We start from the raw sequence: 26,126 nt of genomic DNA on the forward strand, positions 1-26,126 counted from the left end.
ATCTCAACTGCAGCTCCCATTATTCCTTATCATTGACAATGTGTTTAGGGTTCCTGGGACTGAACAGACTACTAACATTTGTATGGTCACATGTTTCCCACTCCTTTATTAAGAACCTGCTGGAAGTGCCTTGAATATGGTAGATCCTTTTTGTATGCTTGATTTTGACAAAGATACTCAGGGTCTCTCCTGCAATCTCCTATATAGTACTATACTAAAACATGTAATGGGAAGAGGATTCAGAAATGAAAACAACTTCATTCAGTTCTTCTTTTATTCAAGGGGAAAGTGATACAGAGTGGAATGATAACAAAAAGCAATAGCAGCACATTGGAACTTTAGACGTTTTGCTTTCATTGGTCTCAGTTGTTGTACATAATAGAATTAATGAAGTTGGTATCAAGGGAAACTGAATATCCCATTTCATTTTTTAGGAATGATGAAATTGCTGAGCAGTGTCAGTGGAATAGTCATCTATGTATCTGGAACAGTGATTTCTGAATGTAATACAACTTCTCTCAAGAAAAGATGCCTGAATCAGTAGTCACCGTGGAATATATTAATGAAAAATATGTTTGAACTTAGGAGAATTAAGACATCTTAATCCCTTTTAAAAACTCTGGGAATGTGGTTTATTTACACACTGTACATGTTTTCTTTTTCATCTGTACAGCTTGGACATCTGAATAGGTTCCATCTCTTTGTTCTTGTAATCAATTCACAATCACTTTGATACATCATTTGTCGATAAGACTTTCTATCATAATGTATGGCCTGGTTTCATAAAAAGTAGCCTTGCTGTAGTTTTGATTATTGCTGAAGGTGTAAGTGTGTATTAATGGAGGTCATTATGGAAACATGAGTCTTGGCAGGTTAAAGCCCATGGTAATACATGAAGTTGTTTAGTGTCTTTAAGGACCTCTAGAATAGGGCCATAGTTGGCTGCCCAGGCAGCAAACATGTGATACATTGGCAAGCATCAGATTGTGTTATTGTATTATTAATACATTTGCAAGAATTGGTGAAGTGGCCTTGTTCTTCATCAGGGTCATACTGATGAGCTCAGCATTGGCAAAGCATTCAGTGTTGGAAAAGAGAGCTCAGAGCCCATCTTTTCACTGGGCATGGGCCAATGCTCCAGCTCCTTGCCCAAAGCCAAAGCCCTTGGGTCCAAAGTTCTTGGCATAACAGCCTGCAATAAAGGAAAAGAAATCATAAAAATTAGCAATTAACTCAAAAAGAAAAAAGGAAAGTTATCAGGACTGTTGACTTAGGAAGGAATAAAAAATAGACTTGGGCAGTGGTTCTCAACCTGTGAGTTCCCAGATGTTTTGGCCTACAACTCCTAGAAATCCCAGTCAGTTTACCAGCTGTTAGAATTTATGGGAGTTGAAAGCCAAAACATCTGGGGACCCTCAGGGTGAGAACCACTGGTCTAGGGACTTGCTGATCCAATTATATAAATTCAGGCCAAGCTTCTGAAAGTTACTTTTTGGTCAATATATCCCTAGCTATCATAACTGTTGGCCATGCTGTTTAAGGGATTTGGAGAGATGTATCCCATAAAAGTAACTTTTCCAGGCTCTGATTTCAGATCATAGTAATGTTATACTGAGGTTAGGCTTCTTGCTTTAGGTCACATACTGAGTCAAAGACAATTCCCAAACCTTTTCCCAAAATTGAGCAATCAAGATTGCAATCAGCAGCATTTAGCTGTGTGAGAGAAGAGTTTTATGGAAAATGCACTGGAGGCAAAAGGAATAAAAGCTTCTTCTCATACCCACCACCCAGTTTTTGGTGGCTGCTCTTTGCATAAAATAAACACAAAGATCATTGTCAGAATAAAAAACTACATAATGCAGAACTTCAAATTTGATTTGGCAGTCAGCATGTCTGGTAAAAAGCAGATATGAAAATAGTTTACAAGCAACAATTGCACTATGTAACAAAATTTGAATTTTTTCTGTTCCTGATTTGAAAGTGTTATTTCCTTTTTAATTGTACAGTACTTACTTTGAAAGTAGTAGTTTTATTCTAGAAACTTCATTTTTGTGGCTGAGAGTTTTTGTGGCTCTAAGTTTTCTACTTGCAGCTGTATTGAACTCTTAAATGATCTTTCATCAATAACAACATACCAATGGTGTGTTGTCATAATTTTGCTGAGCTTGGAAAAGTTGTGTTTTTGACTACAAATTCCAAAATTCTCCCATGCAAATTGAAACATGTTCCCAGAACAGCTAAACCCATTAAAATCGTAATCAAAACTGTGATCCAATCACAAACACACAAACAAGGTTTCTGGACATTCCTGATGGTTAGTGATAATGTTTAAGTCTGGCCAGAGCTTGAAATATGCCTTTTGAACTACAATTCCCCAACCAGCATGGCTAGAAGTGGATACTGGGAGCTGTAATACAAAAAAGTTATTCTCCAAATTGTAATGTTACATCTTAGCTGTCCAAGACAATCTGGAGAGAGAGAAAACATCCTATCATGGATACATCTGAAAACTGATTAGCAACTTTAAACATAACAAGCCACTAACTGCCCAGCATGATTGAGACATCCTGAAATGGCACTTTTTACCTTTGCAGTAGATTTCACCATCCTTATCAGCCAAAGTAGTGGACTCTAGGCTTTTTCCGCACTTCGCACATCGGAAACAGGCCTTGTGCCATGACTGAGGACAACACAGGAGAGGGATTGTGAAAGCCCAAAACAGTGCAAACAGGGACACCAGTGTCTATGACATTAGATTATTCTCAGGTACTTAGTTTTACTGAAACAGTACATTCCAAAAGTAATATGTAAGACTAGCAGTAGAGCTTGCAATTCCAAAAATTAGTCTGTGCTATAATATTCCAAATAAATGCATTCCCTTCTTAGAAAAAAAAAGTGTAAAAAGTAAGTCTTTATTTAGAACATGTTCTCTCATTGTCATGGACTCAATACATTTTCAATAAAATATGTGGATAAAATACAATGGTATTAGCCAATTACATACTATGATTTCCAAATTGTGGGTAAGAAAAAGCAGCTCTCCTATAGCTTTGAACATACACATAGAAAGTCTTCTAAGTACATTATGAAATATCTTGGGAGTTGGGGCCCAAGTCTAAACACGAAATTCATTTATGTTTTGTATGCACCTTATACACATAGCCTACAGGTAATTCTGTAGACATTATTTTTCATAATTTTGTGCATGAAACAAGATCTGTGTACATTGAACCACAAGAAAGCAAACATGTTACCATCTCAGCAATTTTGAAATTCTGGAGTATTTTGGACTTTGGATATTCAGATAAGGGATACCCAGCTTGTACATACACCTGAGAAATTAGGCCCTTCCTTAGGACAAATCTGTCACTCTATTTACTTGTATAGATGATCTACAAATCTGATAGCAGATGAAATGTGAAGCTGTTGCAAAGTACTAGTTGTAGCACCGCCAGCTAAGCTGCTTAATGTACTAAGAATTTATGATATAGAAATAAATATGACAAATGTGGATAATAAATAATTGTAATGCATGACAAATATGTGTGTGCATCTATTTACACAAATTAGCAGTTGTCTTCAGTCACATCTATAGGTTTTGGTTCACATCAAAATCAATATATGACTGAAAAGTAAATTAATGTATGACTGAACTTATTGCCATCTGTCAGCAAGAAGCTTTTACCTTTCCACCTCCAACCACCTTCTCAGCAGCATACACAGCCTGCCCACAGCGAGGACAACCGTCAGCACCTCCCACTTTCTGTGCCATCTTGGAAGCATTGGGATTATTGGTGGGCTGATGTGGCTGAGGCCTTTGGAAATCAATGGAGAAAAAAATCTGTATTAATAAAGAAAATTATAATAAAATAGAGATCTAGTCTAGAGCAGTGGTTTGCGCCTTGGACTACAATTCTGGAGACCAGGGTTTGAATCCCCACTAGCCCATGGAAACCCACTGGGTGGCCCTGGGCAAGTCATATACTATGAGCCAAAAATCCCATGACAGGGTTGCCTTAGGGTTGCCATAAATTGGAAACAACTTACACAACAAATATATTTGTCATTTTGTGTAATACACAAACATATATATGTGCACAGATATACACAGTTTACGCACACGGTATGGGGGTTTCTATTATTTGTAACCAAATATAACTTTTCTGAGCTTTAATACAGAAGAAAGTGTTTGAGACTGTGTTTATGGAAAAAAATGAAAAGTAAAATGATGTCTCATCAGTATTCTCAGAATAGATAAGCATTTGCACACACTCCTGAAAAAATCTCTAGGAAGCATACCAACTAGCGATTACCTGTTAAAAAGCATAGCCTCTCTACCTAAATCATAGGCCAATTAATATGTGTACTGGTTTTCTATAATATATTTTAGAATTGCTTTTGTCAGACAGCTAAAACATATTTTTGTGGTGGTACTAAGAGGGGGAAATACCAATATACATAAGAGACAAAATCCTTGACTGCAGTAGACAACGTATTTCCATTTGTTTTATAGAGGCACAATGACTCAAACTCACGCTTCGTGTTTGATTCCCAGGGCTTCTCCCTTGTCCATGCTCAAAGTTCCAGCTCCCTGCCCAAAGCCATAGCCTTTGGGTCCATACTTCTTCCCATAGCATGATTTGCAGTAGATCTCTTCTCCATGCACTGCCACTGTAGTGCTGTCCAAATTCTTTTTGCAGACCACTGCAGAAATTGGAGAGGAGGGAAAATACAAATTAGAAGTTTAAGTACTGGACCTGGTTTCTAAAATTGGCAGCCTACAGAGATTTCTGCATTAGTCATTCAAAGTATAGTTTAGGATGATGTGCAACATGGAATAATATGTTCACTGTAACAAGCAGCAGTCAATAGATTAACCACAGCATTTGGGAACCACTGAAGTTTCCAAACATTTTCCAAAGGTAGCTCCATAGAAAGTATGTTACTACATTTCAAACAGGATATAATCAAGTCTTGTATCACATATGACATCTAGGAATGGACACATCAGGTATACTGGTTTTAACTGTGAAAATGAATTCCTGCAACTGATAAACCCTTGGTATCCATGTTCAAGGTTCACTCCAGGAGCTTAAAATCTGTGATTTCAGGAGGGGTGCAACCTCATCCAATTCAAAATTGAATCTGTTCTCTGATTTACACTTCTATCTTGTCTAGATTAAGCTTCAATTTGTCCTGTCTTATCCATTCCATTACTGACCACAAACACTGCTTCAATACCAAAACAGCTTCTTTAGGAAAAAGGGAAACTCAGTGTTATCAGCATATTGGTAATACCAAATATGAAAACTTTAGACAACCTCTCCAAGTGTTTTCATGCATAAATTAAAGGGCATGTTGAACAAAACAGCCCTGTGGAACACCACAGGCCAATGGCCATGGTGTGAAACAAGCATTTCTTAGCACCAGAACATATAATTTTCTGTAAAGAAAAAAAAAACCTGTTTCCTGTACTATATTCCAAATTTTCACAGAATAAGTCTGGAACTGTGTATTGTCTTTGTGGATTGCATAGTTATCAAAGACTTTCTCACAGTGGTAATGGCTAAAAATAGTTGTTGCTTTCTTCAAGAACAGCTGTGAAGAATTACATCCCTATTCATCACAGCCTCCTTTTAGGCAGCCAGGACCCTTCCTTGCTGTTTTTATAAAGCGGGCACAGGTCTTACACACATGTAGTAGCTCTCATCTCTCTTAGAATCCTGTCCACATCCTTAAGTTGTACACATTCAAATTTAACCAATAGAAAATGACATGTGAGGGCCAATATTGTTGCTGCTGCAATTTCTGCTACAATAATAATAATAACAACAACAATAACAACAACAACAACAACAACAACTTTACTTTTATACCCCGCCTCTATCTCCCCAAAGGGGACTCAGGGGGGCTTAATGCGGCCAAGCCTGAATAAAAACAATAGCAATATAAAACACAACAATAGATAAGAGACATGCACAATTATAAAAATTTAAACATTACCCAATAAAATTAAATGACAAAAACTAATAAAAACATGGATTAAAATGGAGAGGTTGTAAAAGTAGACTGGGTAAAGTGCACCATATAAATATTGTAAACACGAGGTGACTGATAAAGTGCTGCAAATTATTGGAAGTGCAAATTGGGATGGGAGTAGACCCTGTGTCTATATCAAGTTGACAAAGGGAAAAAGTGCAAACCGGTACAAAAATGGTCACGGATACAGGATTGTTATGGGGATGAGTAATCTTTATCTAAAGGCCTGAGTGAAGAGCCTGGTTTTCAAGCTCTTTCTGAATGCTACCAGGGTGGGGGCTTGCCTGATTTCCCCGGGGAGCGAGTTCCAGAGCCAGGGGGCCACCACGGAGAAGGCCCTCTCTCTCGTCCCCACCAACTGCGCTTGTGACAGAGGTGGGAGCGAGAGGACGGCCTCCCCCGACGGACGAAGAGATCGTGCAGGTTCATAGGGGGAAAGGGGTTCACAAAGGTAGGTATTATTGTTGTTATTGCTATTTGCACCCCACTTTTCCCCCAGCATTGAGACCCAAACATTACATCTACAAAACTTGTATAAACTATAGCATCTAAATAGCAGGTGAAATACGAGATGTTGCCTGCAAAATATTGTATGTGCCCTTTCAGAGCTATTGGCTGTGCTGGCTACGACTGGAATTGTAGTCCAACAAAATTCTCCCCTCTGAATATCTTTAGACAAGAAAATAAAGGTCATCATGCTTTCCTCTCCCACCAGTTTAGATAATAAAATTAAGAATTTCAGCAAGACTGTCAGAATACAAAACAAGTTACATATATATGTTTGAACGTGCCTTCAATTTATCTGTTGACAAATAGACAGGGAATACTTTTTTTAGGCAGGGAATACTAAGAGTTAGTTTTGCCAATGCCTTCCTCTGAAACAATCAAGACCACTTGATTTTCATTGGTGGTCTTCCACTGATGTACTAACCAGGGCTGACCCTGGTTACCTTCCAAGATCAGATAGAACCTGGTTACATATAGGAAACTGGAAAGGAAGGTCCATATTGACCAATTTGTCCATCAGGTGTTATATTCTGAAAAAGATAAAAACTCAATCTCTTTGCAACAGGATTGGGCTTCAAACTGCTGCTTCCAAATTCAAAGGAATTAGATGTTCAAATCCAATAATATCCTCAGGGGAGACACGGTTGCGGCTGCCAACAACATTCAGCTTGCCTGCTAGCCCAAAAGGAATGATCCTACTCTCAAAGAATGCAGAAACAAAACCAAGTGCTCCCTAAGGAATGTCACAGTAGCAACGGTAGCCACAGCCTCTATACCTCACTACTAAATATGGGCTCCAGAACTGGATTCCTCATCTTCATAGCCAAATATGGTGCTTTGTCTTTCCTAACTGGCATTGGCTTCTCTGGAGACAAGTTACTGGAGGAAGAGGAGCAATAACCAGATATGCAACCATGACAGGATTGTTAAAGAAGCTCCTTTCAAGCAAAAATAACTGATGCTTGGAATGGAATCTTAAGCCTAGCACAGATGTCCTGTAAAACACTATAATTTTAGGCATCAGTGTTTCAGTGTCTTAATTGGACGATTACACTGGCACACAACCATCTCAATTTTAACCTGTGATTATCAGAGATACTTAATTTTATTTTTCTATATGCCTTGGCATGCAAAATGGAAAAGAACATGGCTTGTTATTCCCATAATAATGTTGAATTCTAAAATAGATTTCTGGCTCTGGCATCTGTGTAGAAAGATAGATTCTTTAAATAAATCAGTACACTGTCACTGATTTGACAGGAAGGCAGCACAATCCATCAGGGTTCAATAGCAGGAAACCAAATTATAAATAAATAGTGGGCTTCAGTTACATTAAAGCAAAAAACAGATTTGTCCTGAAATGTTTCGAAATACTAAACAGCTGTCATTAGCAAAACAAAACAAAACCCTCACACCAAAAAGGTCTAGACCTTTTGAACTTTACTGAGCTCATGGTTATGGAATCTCCATATCAAAACATTAGAGCTGGAGACCTGGTCTCAAAATAATGGATTAGAATTTTAGCAAGGAATTTAGCAATGGTCTCACAAAGGTTTGCACAAAGCGCTAGATGGGTGGTTTATTTTTTGAAGGAGAAGGCAAAGTTAAAATGACAAAATGCACTAAAAAACAAATATAAAAATCAAAAATGATATCCAGTCATTTGATGCCTGTTATTGTTTATTTCATTATGTTAATCTCATTGTGCTGTGAATTTTAAATGGAAAAGTGTTGTCAAAAGCTTCATAAATATAATTACGTAACAGTTTGGTCCCACACTTCACACATGTAGCATGGCTTTCCAAACAGTTCATTGTTTGTAGACAGGCAGGCTGCCTGTATAGTCTTTGGCTTTCTATGGCATATACTATAATATAGTGTGATCTTTGGCTCTCTTGCAGACACTACAGTTAGGGAAAGTAGATATTTCCGTGGTATAAGATTTCAAAAACACATATTCAAATGTTTATATCTTGCTGTAGTAGTATAGCATGCTTGGTTCTTCAGGTGCATTTCTGCTATACTGAATCACTTTGATGTAAAAATAAAATCCTTATTCCAAGATTATTCAGTGATCCTCCAGGTATTTTTTTGTCCTAAAATTCCCACCAGATTAGCCAATGACTGTAGGAATTGCAGCCCAGAAAACATCTAGAGCATGGTTGCTCACGTCTGATACAGAATATTAAAATACTGGTAGATAAGGTTGTCTGGGACATGTTCTCCTTGTTTCCAAGTTACTATGAAGTTAATGTGAACATAACTGCCAGAGATGAGTACAGATGAAAAGGTTGGAATGTACTCAGAAGGACATATAATTTATTTTCAGATGTCAATGTCTGCAGGAAAACCCATAAAGCAACAAAACAGCTTCTGCTCTGCTGTAGATCTCCCATGGAGGAGAGAAGTTCCTTCAGAGCTTTGAGAAATCAGCTGATAACCACAAACCATCAGATTTTCTCCCATTCGATAACACTTGTTTCAGCTTGTTTAAAACATAAGGAAAGCTTCTCATGTACAGTATGTGATTTTTAGTGATCAGAATAACCATATTGTAAAAGTAATAACAAGATTAAATTAGTAAGTACTACATTGGATGCAGGATTCACAGTGCAAAAGTGCAACACATTAAAAAAAAAACAACCCCTAAACATCATATATGTATGTCTATTTGATTATTATTTTCAAAAGGTAGAACTCTGAGCATATCAATTTCACAAGGAACCTCTTAAAACAGGAACAGGGTGTCTGTAATACATAAAATCTTGTTGGATCAAAATCCACATCAGCCACTAGCCATTGTAACCAGTTTTGAGTTATGTTGGAAGGTGATGTCAAAAAGTATCTAGACAGCCACATGTTCCCCTTTCCTCTTGTAAACACATCAGGGATCTATAAACACATGTAGAATAGCAAGTGTATTTACAGATCTTGTTCCAAATATAAATAAGATCTAACACTGTTTTTCTTACATCCCTAAATGCATTGTACAATGATCTGTATGGAACTTAATGGGACTTCTGAAAAATAATATGTGGACATGTGCAAAAAAGTTGCATATCAGTACTGTTAGAACCATCTTCATGCAACTTCAACACAATTGTTATTGATTTTGTTTAATATGCAGAGTGGTATACACTAAAACAAATGTAAACAATTTTAAAACTTTAGAACAATAGTTTAAATTGTTAAAATGATAGCAAACAAGCAATGTAAAACCACGTAAATGAACAAAATGGATAAAATAATTGGATTCCCAAAGCTTTACTTTGGGCACTGGAATTAGGCCAGTGCTGGCAACATTCAGAACTGTAAGAACATTATTCATAAGATTTGATCTTGTACAGCCTTAGTGCTACTAGAGAAAAGAGTTGTCTTTGGTTGTACTTTCCACATTTCATTTCTTTTTCAACACTCTGCAATGTAAGAAAGACTTCATGGGTAGCAAAATAAATGTGTTGGGTTTAAAATGATGAAAGACTTTGCTGTGTATTTGCTGTGACTGAATATTTTCCCTCTAGAACTGTTTAAATATGAGACATATTTAAAGGTTATGAAAATCAGTTGTTATCAAGATACAAATTAAATTCATCAATGTGTATAACATTACTGAATTAGATTCAGCCCAGAAATTAAATATCCCACAAATTTTGGAATCAAAAATTTGTAAGGTAAACTATTGCTTTGGATATACTATACCTTTTTTTACCAAAAGAGTTGTAAATCCTCAAATAATTCAAAATGTCCCAAGGAGACTGTCCTCAGCAAGTTTGTCTTTTCGCAGCCTCTCTTCTTTCTGTCCCTTTTACCAAATGGCTTTTCAGGTAAGCTGGTCTTTTTCCCATTATAGTGGCTGCAGAAAGCCCAACATTTATTTACCATGCTGGGAAGAATGAGTAAGCTGAGGCTTGTATGTGTGCTGCTATACTCACTGCATAAGAAGCATGATTTGTGGAAACTGTTGCCTTCACATTGCACCTCCTCAGCAAAGTAGACTGTTTTTTGGCACACGCCACACTTCTTTCCTCCGCCCCAGTTTGGCATCCTGTAAAGACAACAAATGCAACAAATGTAATAGCTAGAAGACAAACTAAGATGGGCAAAGAAACCATACTGACTCTATATACAATTGCAAAACAGACATTTAAAACAATTATTAAAGGCCAGTAGTCACTTTGTGATTGCTTGGGAAAAGATAAACCTTTGGGTGTCTTACTGATTAGCCACAAACTTGTTTGATAGAAATTTGGTGTTTGGGGATTTAACAGCTCACAATTAAGTTGTATTTATTCTATTGGCCTCCATTCCTCCTATGTTGTTTTGTTTCCCTGTGCCTCTTTTTTCCTGCATTGTTTTGTGTGCATTTGCAGAGCAAACATACGAATTCAACAAGAAATGACTATAATGGCAGCTTCTAACTTGTTTTATTGGATGTGTCTACATGCAATGTGTAAGTACAACATTGGTTTGTTCCCTAGGAGTGAAACTACAAGGTACAGGTTTGTCACTAAAATAGTTAACATTTTGAAGCAAACTACCTTCATGCACATTTTAGGAATGCGACCTGTCCTGTCTGAAGTTAAGAAGGAGACCAGCTAGTGTACAGGAATCCTGTTCACACAACATGCCTAAATTCAGCAAATGTTGGACAAAAACAGTTCCCAGTATGTTAACAACAATCTAGTTCTAATCACAATAAATCAGGGATACACCTCCAGTGAATTGTATGTGGCCTTGACCTGTGGGTTATGCCTTCCCGTACACATTATCAGTAGTACGAGGATCTGACAGAGGTCACAGAGAATAATTTCTTTAATTGCTAACAGGAAAAGTCATGCTTGTCTTCAGTCAGGGGCTTTCTTTTCATCTCTGAAATTGGTTTCACTAGGGCTTGCTTCTCTAAGCATAGAGAACTGAGTTCTTGTATGTGTTCCCAAAGCACATTGTACTAAGGCTGACTTTTGAACAAGCATGCTAAGAATCTGTAGTTTAGATGCATGTTTCTTAAGCCTCTCTATTTGAAGATATAAATCTTAAAGCACAACCACAGGTCCCTTCTGTGGTAGTGATAATCTATGGATGGAATACATAGGTCCTTTATACGGACATTATTGGAAGCCCTATAGCGCCAAAGCAAACACAGAATCTAAACTTTGTGTAGACACAGTCCTTATGACATTTGGAGCAAGTACAATAATAGTTAAAAGGTAAAGGTAAAGGTTTCCCCTGATGTTAAGGTCCAGTTGTGTCCGACTCTGGGGGTTGGTGCTCATCTCCATTTCTAAGCCGAAGAGCCGGCATTGTCTGTAGACACCTCCAAGGTCATGTGGCCATGATGACTGCATGGAACGCCGTTACTTTCCCACCAGAGTGGTACCTATTGATCTACTCACATTTGCATGTTTTCAAATTGCTAGGTTGGCAGAAGCTGGAGCTAACAGCGGGCACTCACTCTGCTCCCCAGATTTGAATCTGCGACCTTTTGGTCTGCAAGTTCAGCAACTCAGCACTTTAATACACTGAGCCACCGGAGGCTCCACTATATAATAGCTAGGAGATAGTTAATAGTTTTTTCCCAGCAAGGCTCCTGGGTCTTTAACAGCTACATAAAATATAAGATAAACAAAACTTTCTTCATCACTTTATTACCATGGTAAGAAAGTGATGTACAATTGTTAACAAAACAAACAAACCAATTGAGGGAGTACTATACAAACAAGACAAGTTTTAATGACATCAGGTAATCTCAGGCGGGGTGATCAGAGGAAGAGGAATACAGGCTCTTATTGTATGAATAGCTATGTAAACAAAGGAATTTCTACAAGTACAATGTTCCTCACCAAGCCTTACCTGCTGAAATCCCCTTTTCTATACAACTATTGTCTTAAAATCCCCCATCCTACTTGGTATTGCCCAGCCCAAGTGATTTTCAGATATGAGTTGATCCATTGCTAAGGCCTATAGAAAAAATATGTAAGGAGCACTGTCCACTAACCGTTACACAAGCACTAGCAGAAGAACTAGCGCAAGCAACACCATATGTGATTATACTGAATTGTTAGAAAGCCAGCATGCTGCAGTGGTTTGAGTGCTCTACTAGGTCTCTGGATTTAGATCACGGTGACCTTGGTCATATATCACACAATCTATATCTTAATGGAAGACAACGACAAACCTTCTCTGAATAAATCTTGCCAAGAAAAAAAAAATGAAACACTGATGCAACTCATAGTCATCTTGAGGTCATGCAACAAGAAAAAATGGATTGTGAAATGGCCTCTGCAATACTTTATATGTAATAAGGGAACAAAACACTGAATATGACAATTGTACAAGAATGGAAATGGGGTTTTCAGTAATAGTATGATGCCACAGGACTCAACCTTATCTGTTACCAGGCACAACTGACAACAGACCTGTCAAACTAGACTGAAGTACATTGACTGAGAAACTGTTATTATGGATCTCATCACACCAGAACTTAAAGAGTAGATTCAAGCCACTATTAATGCTGCAATTGAAGGTGGGAGATTTTCCTCTAAACCTTTTCCCTCTAAATATTTTAACTCAAAATTAATGGTATGGGGTTGATAAAGGACAATTAAATTGCAAAAAAACACAGACAACTGTTTTGTAATTAAACGGATACCTCCCATTAAATAAACATTTATCCCTGTGGTCTATTTCACCACATCCTTCTGTCCATAATGTCCTGCAAACTAGCATTTTGTGTTCTTCCAGCTCTGCCTCTCAGCCAACTCTTTCCAGCTTGAGGATTGCTTAGATTGCCTTAAAAGGAGATATGGCTCAGAGCCTCTCATTTCCTTCTGCTGGGGCAGGAGCTCAGTAAACTGTGCAGGAAGGAGGCCAGGCCTGACTTTCACAGACGGGAGTGAAGTTAAAGGACAGCTTCTTTTAGAGGTACAACAATGGTGACTATGAACATATAAGAAATAAACAAAACTGCTGCAAAGAGCGCAGACAGGAACGTTGGTGGCAACACTGCAGAATTATAGCAGCATAAAACCAGAATTGTTGCCATGGTTCAAAGCTATGGAATCCTAGGATTTACAGTTTTCTGAGATATTTACCTTTCTCTGTCAGAGAGGTCTGGTGTCACAATGAACTATGAATCTCTGGATTCCTTAGCATGGAGCAATGACAGCTAAAGTGTGGAACTGCTATAATTCTTCAATGTGGATGGGAGGCAGGTCAGCAAAGAAGGCAAAAAGGACATTTCAGTATGTGAAGTTTCTCACATGAAAAGCAGCACCTCCAATATTTCCTGCTTTTCGGCTTAATAAGGGTTCTTGTAGACTGGATTGTCTGGATTGTCTCCAGCAGTCTTTACAGAAGTATTCACATACACACTTTTAACTATTCCACATTTTGTTCTGTTATAATCAGGAATGGAAATGGGTTTAATTGGCATTGTTACCACTTGATATATGTAAAATACTATGAAAGTGCAGTATGCACAGATGTTATGTAAAGAAAAATAATATTTTCAAATAAATATTTGCCCCATTTGCTGTGATATGTCTACATAAACTCAAATGCAACAACTGCCTTGGGAAGTCACATAAATAGATGAACAGAGTCTACCTGGATAAGATACCTGATAAGACCGCAACTATGCTTTTTGGCCTTGCTGTAAAACTGTGTGGGGCAGGATAAGGATACCCCACACACATTGAAACATGATGATGTCAACATCATGTTATGTGTATGCTTTTCCTCTATAGCAGTGATTCCAAACTTTGGTCCTCAAGGTGTTTTGAACTTCTATATCCTGAAGCCCTAGTGGATTTGAAGAACAGCCAGGAATTTTAGGAGCTTTTAGGAATTTTAAGATTTGGCTGGAATTCGTATTCATGGTATGCAAAAGATAGAATTAATAAAGATTTCCATAGACATCCCATATTTATTTATTTAATGCCAAAAACATTGCATAAATAAGTAAGTTTAAAAACTGATAAAATAAAGGGATCACAAGCAGCTAAATAGTTTTAGACCAAAAACGGGCAATAGCAAGTGCATTGTCTGTAGCTTTAACCAGTTCTTTCTCTGTGCATGAGGCAGGGCACAGTGGACAAGCATATAGATGCTGAGTTGTTTGTTTTACTCCACAGTTGCACAAGATGGAGGATTCCTCTAGGAAGTGCCATATTGCCAGGTTGTCTTTTGATCTGCCCACTCCACTTCTGAGTCTCTTCAGGGACTTCCAAGTTGTCCATTCTCGTGAGGGGCCACTCAGTTAGAATTGCCTGATTTTGCTGCCCACAGGGATATTCTTGTTGTTGCTGGAGGAACATTTAAAGGAGTGGTGGTTCTCATGAAACTATTCCTTGATTTAAGTCTACTGGGAGGAGGCTGAGAGCCATACAGTGGGTGGCTTTCATAGTGTTCAACTTTATTTCTCTCGCACCTGGCAGCAACTTCCCATTGCACATCGGGGGGCAATGCCAGCTAGCTTATAGTCTATCAATAGGTGTAGGTTTAAGGCATCCTGTGATTATTCTACATATCTCATTGTGTGCTATATTCACCAGCTTTGCATGAGCAGATATATGCCAGACACCCCATAAGAGCAAGTCTGTTAGCAATTTGGAAAAGATATAAGGCAGGGATGGAACAAGAAACCTTGTTATGGCTGTGAGCCCTGAAAGCAACTTTAAATCTAATTCTAACAAAGAAATGAGAATCTACAGGGAGTACTGAATTTTAATGTATATGTGTTGTTTTGGCCCTATGTATGTATATGTGGCATTGAATTGTGCCTTTATTGTGAGTCATCCTGAGTCCCTTTGGGGGTGAGAAGGGCAGGATATAAATGCAGTAAATAATACTTAATTGAAGAAAAAGAGCACTGGAGACTAAAAGGAAGATAAGAATTAGGGATAAATTATTGGTTTTGCTACCATCTATAATATATATTTTTAAAAGATAATAAAGAAGGATTTGCTAAAAGAAAATCAGAATTGGAGAATATTTTAGAGAAGAGAAATAAGGCATTAATTTCCAGATTATATACGTACATATTAGAATAGAATCTAGAAGATAATAAAATAAAAACAATAATGATCTCATGGGCTACATTTTTTTGGGGGAAATGTTGAGTTAAATGGTTGGGAATATTTATGGGAAAGAGGATTTAAATTCTCAATAGCAGGATCTATTCGAGTGAACATGTATAAAATGTTTTATAGAAGCTATGTAACGCCTGAGATAATAACTAAAATAGACATATTGTACAAGGGGGGTTGCTGAAGATGTAAAATACAGAAAGGTACCTTTTTTCTTGCCTGTTGGACCTGTAAGTTAGTACAAGCTTTTTGGGAAAAAGCAATTAAAGAAACAAATAATATGATTACTAAAAAGATTAGGAAAAATCCAGAGCTGTACCTCTTAGGGCTATTTTAGAAATCTGTCTATACTGTTTTGTTGCAGCAAGAATAATAGCAACATCTTGGAAAGGAGAAAAAGAGCTATTGCTAAAGGACTTGAGTGAAAAATTATTAGAAGTCATGGGTGGTGGTTCATGGGTAGAGGGGTGGGAGGTTCAGCAGAATGGCATTTATGTGTATTCCATTATCTTTAAGTGTTTTTCTTTCTCATATTCTGTACGCTATTAATTCACTTAGAATCATAGAATCATAGAGTTGGAGGAGTCCTCATGGGCCATCCAGTCCAACCCCCTGCCAAGAAGCAGGGAATCGCATTCAAAGCACCCCTGACAGATGGCCATCTATCAGGAGCTTTGAATTAATAAAACACACACACACATACAGTATATATAGAATTTTAGGAGCTGGTCTAAAACATCTGGAGGAGAAAACTTTGGGAAGCATTGCTCCACAGAAGCAAGGTTGAGAGAAAGATTGATGGAGAAAAAATTCAGCCTAATCTAGAAGAGAACCCATTTCAGAATATCAGGGATCTTGAATAGATGTTCGCCTTCCAGCAGAGCAATGAGTCTAAATAGTACATAGATAACATGGAGGAATCTGATAATTAGCCTAAACTTCAATTGGATTGTGAATCTATGGCAATAAAATGTGGAAAATGTGTATATATGCACTTACTTGTGTATGTGCTTGGAGACAATGTCTAGGTTATGATGGACAGTGAAGGAGTTTCTGACACAGAATTAAGAAGCGTGATTCACCTATCCACAACCATTAAACATTCGCAGCTGATAACCAAAGAATGTACAAATCTGATTGGCATAAAATGGAGCACACTACAAGTTGAGGCAAAGCTCAGGAGCTTTGCTTCTCTGAGCTGCAACTGGAGCAGCCCATCATAGAGTTGACCAACAGCCAACTATATTATCTGTCTGTTCAGCAAATAATTAGGAAAACCACAGAAAAAATAAAACATTCTTTGAATTTAGAGGAAATGCGGCCACCTGCTTGCTAGGCAGTTTCGGTCACTGACAATCCAGTGCATAATAATTTGGGGTGTTGTGGTTTAGTCCAAAGCTTTTGACCACATACTAAATCCAGCATGATGTCAATAAAATATTGTTATGTTTTGAAGGTTATTATATTGAATTACGTTTACTGAATGTACAGGCAAAAATAATGTGTGGAGATCAAGCACAGCTATTTTAGTGGGAAGCCACAAATCTGCAAGATGCAGTCTCGTTGGGCACCATATTAGCATAATAATAGTACAGCCCAACCAAAATAAATTATTGGTTTCTTGTTTTCAGACCTTTTTCTGAGGTTATTTGGGGCGCTTATTCAGAAAAGTGCATTGGATAGCCTACATCATCAGCTCTAGTTTCTTAGATATAGTTATCATGATTTTCTATGGACAGATAAAAACTGGTAGAATTATAGAATTGGAAGAGAGCTCGTAAGCCATCCAGTCCAACCCCCTGCCAAGAAGCAGGGAAATTGCATTCAAAGTATATGTCATCTACTCTGTATCTGAAAGATTAGAGATATTAGATGCCATTTTTAGAATCAGCAAGTAAATATACCCAGAAACAGGACTAATATCTGAGGCATCAAAATGTGTGTTGGCCCATGTAGTAGTTGTGATTTCCCAGGAGTTGAGTGGGATCTCAAGTGCAGGCAATCTGTCTTGCTCAGTTTTGAGTGGATGAGTGGGGAGATAATCAACCATACCCTAGCACAGTGGATAAACAAGGCCTGGGCACCTGGTATATAATTGGCTGTTCAGCTGTGAAATCCAGTGTAAATATAATACTTTGTATTTACACTATGATTAACAGTGAAGTATATTAACCTTAGATCCTGTCCAGCCTCTTGAACCTGAGCTGAACATCTAATCAAATAGCCTTTTTTTGTATCTGGTTTATCTCATTTCCTGGTCATCAAGGGGCTTTGATTTTATTTGCACCATTAGAATTATTATTAGAAGATAAAATTCAACGTCTTGATGAGTATTGAATCTGCTGTCCTTCACAGGGAGAAGATGCCTGATTAATCAAGCTCCATATCAGTGGTCTTTAAGCTTTTTGGTATTATTATGGAACATGTTGAAAATCTTATGAACACTCTGGAACATCTACCCAGAAAAAATGTGCTTAAATCAATTTTCAAAGAAACAAGAAGGAAATTAAAAGAAAACCCACAATTTAACTCCTGGTTTATTGCCTACTTGGGCTGCATATTAAGAAAACCTTTGTGAACCACACTTTAACGTTTTTAAATAGAAAGGTTTCTTAAAAAATATACCCATATTTTTTCATATTTCTTTTTCATTTCAAAGGGCCCTTCTACACACCCATGTAACCCAGAATATCAAGACAGAAATCCATAGTATCTGCTTTGAATTGGATTATCTGAGTCCACACTGCCATACATTCCAGTTCAAAGCAGAAAATGTGGGATTTTCTTCAGTTGTGGAAGGGGCCTAAGGCCCATTGCATAAGAAATTCCACAAAATTAGAAAAATAAAGCTGCTAAGACACACAACAATTGATAAGCTGATGGTGTTTACAAACTGAAAATGTGACCATATCTAAAATTAAATATGATTGTTTATCTTCTCCCAGTGCATAGAAGAGACCAGACTTTGGCTTTCTTTAAAAGGAGCTGCATTCAAAGAGATATTGTATCACTTTTGAGACTGAGAGAAAAAGGTTGGTAGTATAAGCTTTTGTAGACTAAGTCTACTTAATTAGATGCAACTGAAACAAGTGACTATTTCAGTATTTCTATTTCCCATGTTTAATGCAAACAGCAATGAACAGAGCACTTAATTAAAAAATGAACACCTGTTGCTTTCTGCACATTACTTGGAAATTATTAATTCCCAGCAATGACAAATCTCAAGTGAAAGAATGATAGGAATAGAACAACCAGCTCAATGAGAAATCCTCGGTGGGAATTTATCCAATGTAACTACTATGGGAAGCATGCTCAAACGTACTTAATGCAGTCAAATCATTTGAAAATATTTAACTATGCTGTTGAATGTATGAATATATCTTAAATAATCAGATCCATCCACTGAGGGCCCTTTCAGACCATGCGAAGAACTAGGACATTTAATCCCAGTTTATTCTGGATTAATTCAGCTGCTAACAACATCTTTGCCCACTTAATGTTGTAGCCCAGCCTCCATCTGAGCTGTCAGGTGAGTCTGAGGTTGGCCCCATCCCGCCTGTGATTGTCAGAGGCACCTGCCTTGTCGGAGGTGCAGCCAGACTTTGTTCCCCTACCTGCCTTGCCAGAGGACTCTGGATTTGGGCCTGAGATGCATCCAGAGTTTGTCCCAATGGATTCTGGGACCAGAGACAGAATGGTCGCCAGCAGGCAGTTTGAACCGCATTCCTCACAGCAGTCAAGATGGGATCTCCAGGTGCCAGACTGACATTCTAGTTTGGATGTAGGAACTGATAAAGTGGGGAGGAATAATGAGCTTGACAGGAAGAGAGCGATAACTCAGTTGAGAAACTAAAAGAACTGTATTCGGAGGAGTAGGTGTCTGCTTTTGAAACGAAATAATGAGCTACCTTCTCACAATATGGGACCTTGAATTTTCCATAAGAAGCCTTGCTTTCTCTGACACAGCCAGAGATGGTAACATTGCAAATTCAGGAAGGAAGATCTTTGCTTCGTGTGTATGTCTGCGGCCTTGTATCTTGTTTCAAATTCCATCCTTGCTTATTTCGTGTTTCCAGTTGATTTTACAGTTTGGATCTTTGTTCCAGCCAAGACCTTTGCCTTGTGTTCCAGCCGAGACCCTTGTTGTGTGTTCCAGCTTGGACTCTGTACCTTGGACTAAATTTGGAGTCTTGTTCCTGCACTCCAGTGTACTTTCCTGTGTTTCTAGTTTAATTCATGTTTTGGACTAATCCCTGAAAATCTTGTTTGGACTCCTAGTGATATCTTTCGTGGGACTTACTTTGATATTCAGTTTGGACTACAGTAGAGTCTCACTTATCCAAGCCTCACTTATCCAGGTTTCTGGATTATCCAAGCCATTTTTGTAGTCAATGTTTTCAATATATCATGATATTTTGGTGCTAAATTCGTAAATACAGTAATTACAACATAACATTACTGCGTATTGAACTGCTTTTTCTGTCAATTTTGTTGTAAAACATGATGTTTTGGTGCTTAATTTGTAAAATCATAACCTAATTTGATGTTTAATAGGCTTTTCCTTAATCCCTCCTTATTATCCAAGATATTTGCTTATCCAAGCTTCTGCTGGCCCGTTTAGCTAGGATAAGTGAGACTCTACTGTATATTCTTTGAGTGATTTTTATAGACTCTTGCTTCAAGTTTATCAAGTACTTTATTCTTGTGTATTTAAACCCATTTTATTGACTCTGAACTTAATGTGCTATCGCTTGCATATAATCTGCAATAAACAGCTTACTTGCTTATGTTCTGGGGCTCCAGTGTAGTTTTGAGATGCCAGCGCAGCCTAGGGGTACAACAATTAATGCCTGGGGTCCTTTTGGCCCAAGTAAACATTATTGCAGGCAGGCAGTGGATTACAGCACTACTGTGATAAACTGGAACCCTAGTTTGTAGTGTGGTAAATGGTTCTGCCAAATCATCCATAGACTCTGCAGTTTTATTTTTTGCAAACCGGGTGCCTGGTGATTAACATAATGTCTTAACCCCAGTATGTTGGAGTTCATTTTTGGTTCCAGCAACCTACCAAAACACCTTGCTTTCAAAACGCATAACTGTATCTAGTTTACATTATTTAAATGTTTACATTTACATGTAACCTTTTGTGTGTTAGTTTCCTGTTCATTTTCTGCAAACTGCTAGCCACACAGAACCCAACAATCAAACTAAACAAATCTGTCAAGAAAAACACTAAGCATTGGTTAAACCAGAGTTTCTCAAACTCTGCTCCTACAGATGTTTTTGACTTTAGCTCCCACAGTGCCTAACAGTTAATAAACTACCTGGGATTTCTGGGAGTTGAAGTCCAAAACACCAAGAGGAGCACAGTTTGAGAAACACTGGGTTAAACTCATAGTAAACTGTTAATTAGAAAGAGCATTTCCAACAGATGGCCTAGCCAGGCACTTTGCTTTTTCTTTTTGGCCATATGGGCCAGAGATGGGATTTCCCTTGGAAGGTTTGTAGAATGTGAAAGAGGATCAGAAAACAATCTCACAAGTGCTTATGGCAGCAATTTCTTTTAATTATCATGTTAGCTACAACTCAGTAGCCGCCTCATTCTTTATACCATCATTTGTGTCTATGCAAAATAAAAGGGAAATAATTTGACAGTGATGTGTAGGCATTTGAAAGAGAGCAATGGAGAAAGGAATTTAGGGCTTATCTGCAATGCAGATTATCTCACCCCCTTTCATGTGTTGTCTGAATCCCCTATTTCTAATCTATTTTCCCTCCTTTTTTGGCAAGTTCACCCAATTCGTTTCCATGGCCAGGCAGAGATTTAAACCCTGGTCTCTAATCATAATTCAAAGCTCAAAGCATTACATCGTGCTGGTTCTTCTTTCTTCTAAGTATCCTAAATTGTACAAAGGAATTCTCTGAGTAACCACCAAAGAATGTAATTTATGGCTCTTTCACACACACAAAACTATAATATAGCCTCCATATCCATGGATTCTATTAACCATGACTTGAAAACATTCAGAGAGAAAACCTTAAAAAGCAAACCTTAAAGCATGTGCTGAGCACTATGCTGAAGTGTAAGTATACCTTGCTGTAGCCACTGACTTTTCACAGATTCTGGGGCTCTCTCTGGCATTCATGTGAGTTGTTTACCATTTTTTATAAATGACACCATTTTACTATACCATTGGCACTAAAGCCCAGGACATACAATGGGCCAATTGTAATCCACTTTTCAGTGAGGCACTGGAGCTCTTTGGTTGAGAATCCTACATAGTTCTTCCTTTCTTTTGGAATTCTATGAACTGCAGCAGTTAAACTGGAATCGAAGCACTATAAATATGTAACGTGAATGGGACCTCGATCAAATGAAAATGCTGGTCTTTTCTTAGCAGGGGCTTGAAACGTGTGTCTTGTTCTTTGTTCTTTCATGTTGAGATGCTTCAAGTCAAATTATAACTTTTGATAGAAGTGATAAGGTCAGGTATTTTCACAAAAACTGAAAACCTATTATTCTAAAGCTGTAGTCCCAATTAGAAATAAATGAAGTTGATATTAGCATTTTTAATAATCTGGGGAATATTATTCTATCTTGATCCTAAAATAATCTTGATTTCAGTAAGGCCTTCAACAAGGTCTCCCATGACCTTTTTGCAAGCAAACTGGTCAAATGTGGGCTAGGCAATACTACTGTTAGGTGGATCTGTAATTGGTTAAGCAACCAAACCCAAAGGGTGCTTACCAATGGTTCCTCTTCATCATCCTGGAAAGAAGTGACTAGTGGAGTCCTGCAGGGTTTGGTCCTGGGCCCAGTTCTGTTTAACATCTTTATTAATGACTTGTGAAAAGAGAAGGTGGCGTGACTTGGATGAAGGTTTAGAGGGCATACTTATCAAGTTTGAAGATGACACCAAAGTAGGAAGGATAGCTAATACTTCAAAGGACAGGATCAGAATTCAAAATGACCTTAACAGATTAGAGAGCTGGGCCAAAACTAGCAAAAGGAATTTCAACAATGACAAATGTAAGATACAGTAGAGTCTTGCTTATCCAACCTTCTCTTATCCAACGTTCTGTATTATCCAACACAGTTTGCCTTTTAGTAGTCAGTGTTTTTGTAGTCAATGTTTTCAATACATTGTGATGTTTTGGTGCTAAATTCGTAAATACAGTAATTACTATATAATGTTACTGTGTATTGAACTGCTTTTTGTATTGATTTGTTGTAAAAACATGGTGTTTTGGTACTTTATTTATAAATCACTAGCTTTGCCCAGCCACGCGTTGCTGTGGCTTATGGGAATCATTTGTTGGCCAGGTGGAATAGCAGTGAATAGCCTTGCAGCCTCAAAGCATGGCCGTTTTCTGGAGTAGCTGGAGTAGCACCCTCAAATTTGGCCAAATTTTGTGTGATTTGGTTGTGTAGTTTTGTTGTTTAAGTTAAGGGGCAATGGTCAGAACATTTTTATATATATAGATAATGTAATTTGACATTTAATAGGCTTTTCCTTAATCCCTCCTTATTATCCAACATTTTTTATTGTCCAATGTTCTGCCAGCCCATTTATGTTGGATAAGTGAGACTCTACTGTACTACACTTAGGCAGAAAAAATGAAATGCAAATATACAGGATGTGTGATGCCTGGCTTGACAATAGTCCATGTGAGAAAGATCTTGGAGTCTTCATGGACAACAAGTTGAACAAGAGCCAACAGTGTGATGCAGCAGCTAAAAAAGCCAATAGGATTTTGGACTGCATCAAAAGGAATATAGTGCCTAGATCGAGGGAAGTCATGGTGCCCTTGTATTCTACATCCAAGAGTATTGAAGGAACTAGCTGAAGTTATTTCAGAACCATTGGCAAGCATATTCGAAAGTTCTTGGAGAACAGGAGAAGTCCCAGAAGATTGGAGGAGGGCAAATGTGGTCCCTATCTTCAAGAAGGGAAAAAAGAACGACCCAAACAATTACCGTCCAGTCAGCCTCACGTCGATACCAGGCAAGATTCTGGAAAAGATCATTAAGGAAGTGGTCTGCAAACACTTAGAAACAAATGCAATCATTGCTAATAGTCAACATGGATTTACCAAAAACACGTCATGCCAGACTAATCTGATCTCTTTTTTCGATAGAGTTACGAGTTGGGTCGATACAGGGAACGCTGTGGATGTAGCGTACCTGGATTTCAGTAAGGCCTTCGACAAAGTACCTCACGACCTTCTGGCAAACAAACTAGTAAAATGTGGGCTAGACAAAACTACAGTTAGGTGGATCTGTAATTGGCTAAACGAACAAACCCAAAGGGTGCTCACCAATGTGTCGTCTTCATCTTGGAAAGAAGTCACGAGTGGAGTGCCGCAGGGCTCCGTCCTGGGCCCGGTTCTGTTTAACATCTTTATTAACGACTTAGATGAAGGGTTAGAAGGTACGATCATCAAGTTTGCAGATTACACCAAACTGGGAGGGATAGCTAACACTCCAGAAGACAGGAGCAGAATTCAAAACGATCTTGACAGACTAGAGAGATGGGCTGAAACTAACAAAATGAAGTTCAACAGGGACAAATGCAAGATACTTCACTTGGGCAGAAAAAAATGGAATGCAAAGATACAGAATGGGGGACGCCTGGCTAGACAGCAGTACATGTGAAAAAGATCTTGGAGTCCTTGTGGACAACAAGTTAAACATGAGCCAACAATGTGGTGCGGCTGCTAAGAAAGCCAACGGGATTTTGGCCTGCATCAATAGGGGTATAGCATCTAGATCCAGGGAAGTCATGCTCCCCCTCTATTCTGCCTTGGTCAGAACACACCTGGAATATTGTGTCCAATTCTTGGCACCGCAGTTGAAGGGAGATGTTGACAAGCTAGAATGTGTCCAGAGGAGGGCAACTAAAATGATCAAAGGTCTGGAGAACAAGCCCTATGAGGAGCGGCTTAAAAAACTGGGCATGTTTAGCCTGCAGAAGAGAAGGCTGAGAGGAGACATGATAGCCATGTACAAATATGTGAGGGGAAGTCATAGGGAGGAGGGAGCAAGCTTGTTTTCTGCTACCTTGCAAACTAGGGCACGGAACAATGGCTTCAAACTACAGGAAAGGAGATTCCACCTGAACATCAGGAAGAACTTCCTCACTGTGAGAGCTGTTCGACAGTGGAACTCTCTCCCCCGGGCCATGGTGGAGGCTCCTTCTTTGGAGGCTTTTAAACAGAGGCTGGATGGCCATCTGTCGGGGGTGCTTTGAATGCGATTTCCTGCTTCTTAGCAGGGGGTTGGACTGGATGGCCCATGAGGTCTCTTCCAACTCTACTATTCTATGATTCTATGATTCTATTCTGCTTTGGTTAGACCTCACCTGGAATACTGTGTCCAGTTCTGGGCACCACAGTTCAAAAGGGATATTGACAAACTGTAAAGTGTCCAGAGGAGGGTGACTAAAATGATCAAAGGTTTGGAAACAATGTCCTATGAGGAGTGTCTTAAACAGGGGTCCCCAAACTTTTGAAGTGGAGGGCCGGTTCATGGTCCCTCAGACTCTTAAGGGGCCAAATTATCACTTGAAAAAAAAATACGAACAAATTCCTATGCACACTGCACATGTCTTATTTGTAGTGCAAAAAAACCCCAACAACAATTATTTATTTTTTATTTACTCTATTTATATCCCACCCTCTCTCACCCCGAAGGGGAGTCAGAGCTGCTTACAAGTTGTATGTACATACAATATATTATATTATTAGCATAGCACAATATTAGCATTAAAAAGGGTAAAGGTTTCCCCTGACGTTAAGTCCAGTCGTGACCGACTCTGGGGGTTGGTGCTCATCTCCATTTCTAAGGCGAAGAGCCGCGTTGTCCATAGACATCTCCAGATCATGTGGCCAGCATGACTTCATGGAGCGCCATTACCTTCCCACCGGAGCGGTACCTATTGATCTACTCACATTTGCATGTTTTCGAACTGCTAGGTTGGCAGGAGCTGGAGCTAACAGCGGGCGCTCACTCTGCTCCCGGGATTTGAACCTGGCACCTTATGGTTCGCAAGTTCAGCAGCTCAGCGCTTTAACGCACTGTGCCACCAGGGGCCCCATATTAGCATTATATATTACTATATTGTACTATACCACTATACGGTAATATTATTAGTAATATTAAATGTAATATATAACGTATAATTAATATTATATTGTATTATTATTAGTATTATTATATTGTATGGTATTATAACATTATTAATAATATAATATTTCAATGGGAAGTGTGGGCCTGCTTCTGGCCAATGAGATAGTCAAGTTAAGTAGGATTGTTATTGTTGTGTGCCTTCAAGTCATTTCAGACTTTGGGCGAGCCTAAGTCTAAAACTGAGGGCCAGGGTCAGGTAAATGACCTTGGAGGGCCGCATCCGGCCCCCGGGCCTTAGTTTGGGGACCCCTGGTCTTAAAGAACTGGCCATGTTCAGACTCCAGAAGAGAAGGTTGAGAGGAGGC

General features: G+C 38.5%; 1 protein-coding gene across 1 annotated transcript in view; it reads right to left on the minus strand.

Moving 5' to 3' along the window:
• Positions 1–260: 260 nt before the first annotated feature.
• The window catches only part of csrp1 (cysteine and glycine rich protein 1), a 32,624-nt gene continuing 6,758 nt past the window's right edge, over positions 261–26,126 (minus strand). The window contains exons 2-6 of the mRNA XM_003220569.4: positions 10,479–10,591; positions 4,536–4,704; positions 3,686–3,815; positions 2,587–2,680; positions 261–1,192 (exon numbers count right to left, since the gene is read on the minus strand). Coding sequence (XP_003220617.1) covers positions 1,116–1,192; positions 2,587–2,680; positions 3,686–3,815; positions 4,536–4,704; positions 10,479–10,590 — 582 coding nt within the window. The 5' untranslated portion in view covers position 10,591 and the 3' untranslated portion in view covers positions 261–1,115. The remainder of the gene's footprint in view (positions 1,193–2,586; positions 2,681–3,685; positions 3,816–4,535; positions 4,705–10,478; positions 10,592–26,126) is intronic.

This window comes from Anolis carolinensis, chromosome 4, assembly GCF_035594765.1.
Source record: "Anolis carolinensis isolate JA03-04 chromosome 4, rAnoCar3.1.pri, whole genome shotgun sequence".
Classification (NCBI taxonomy): Eukaryota; Metazoa; Chordata; class Lepidosauria; order Squamata; family Dactyloidae; genus Anolis; species Anolis carolinensis.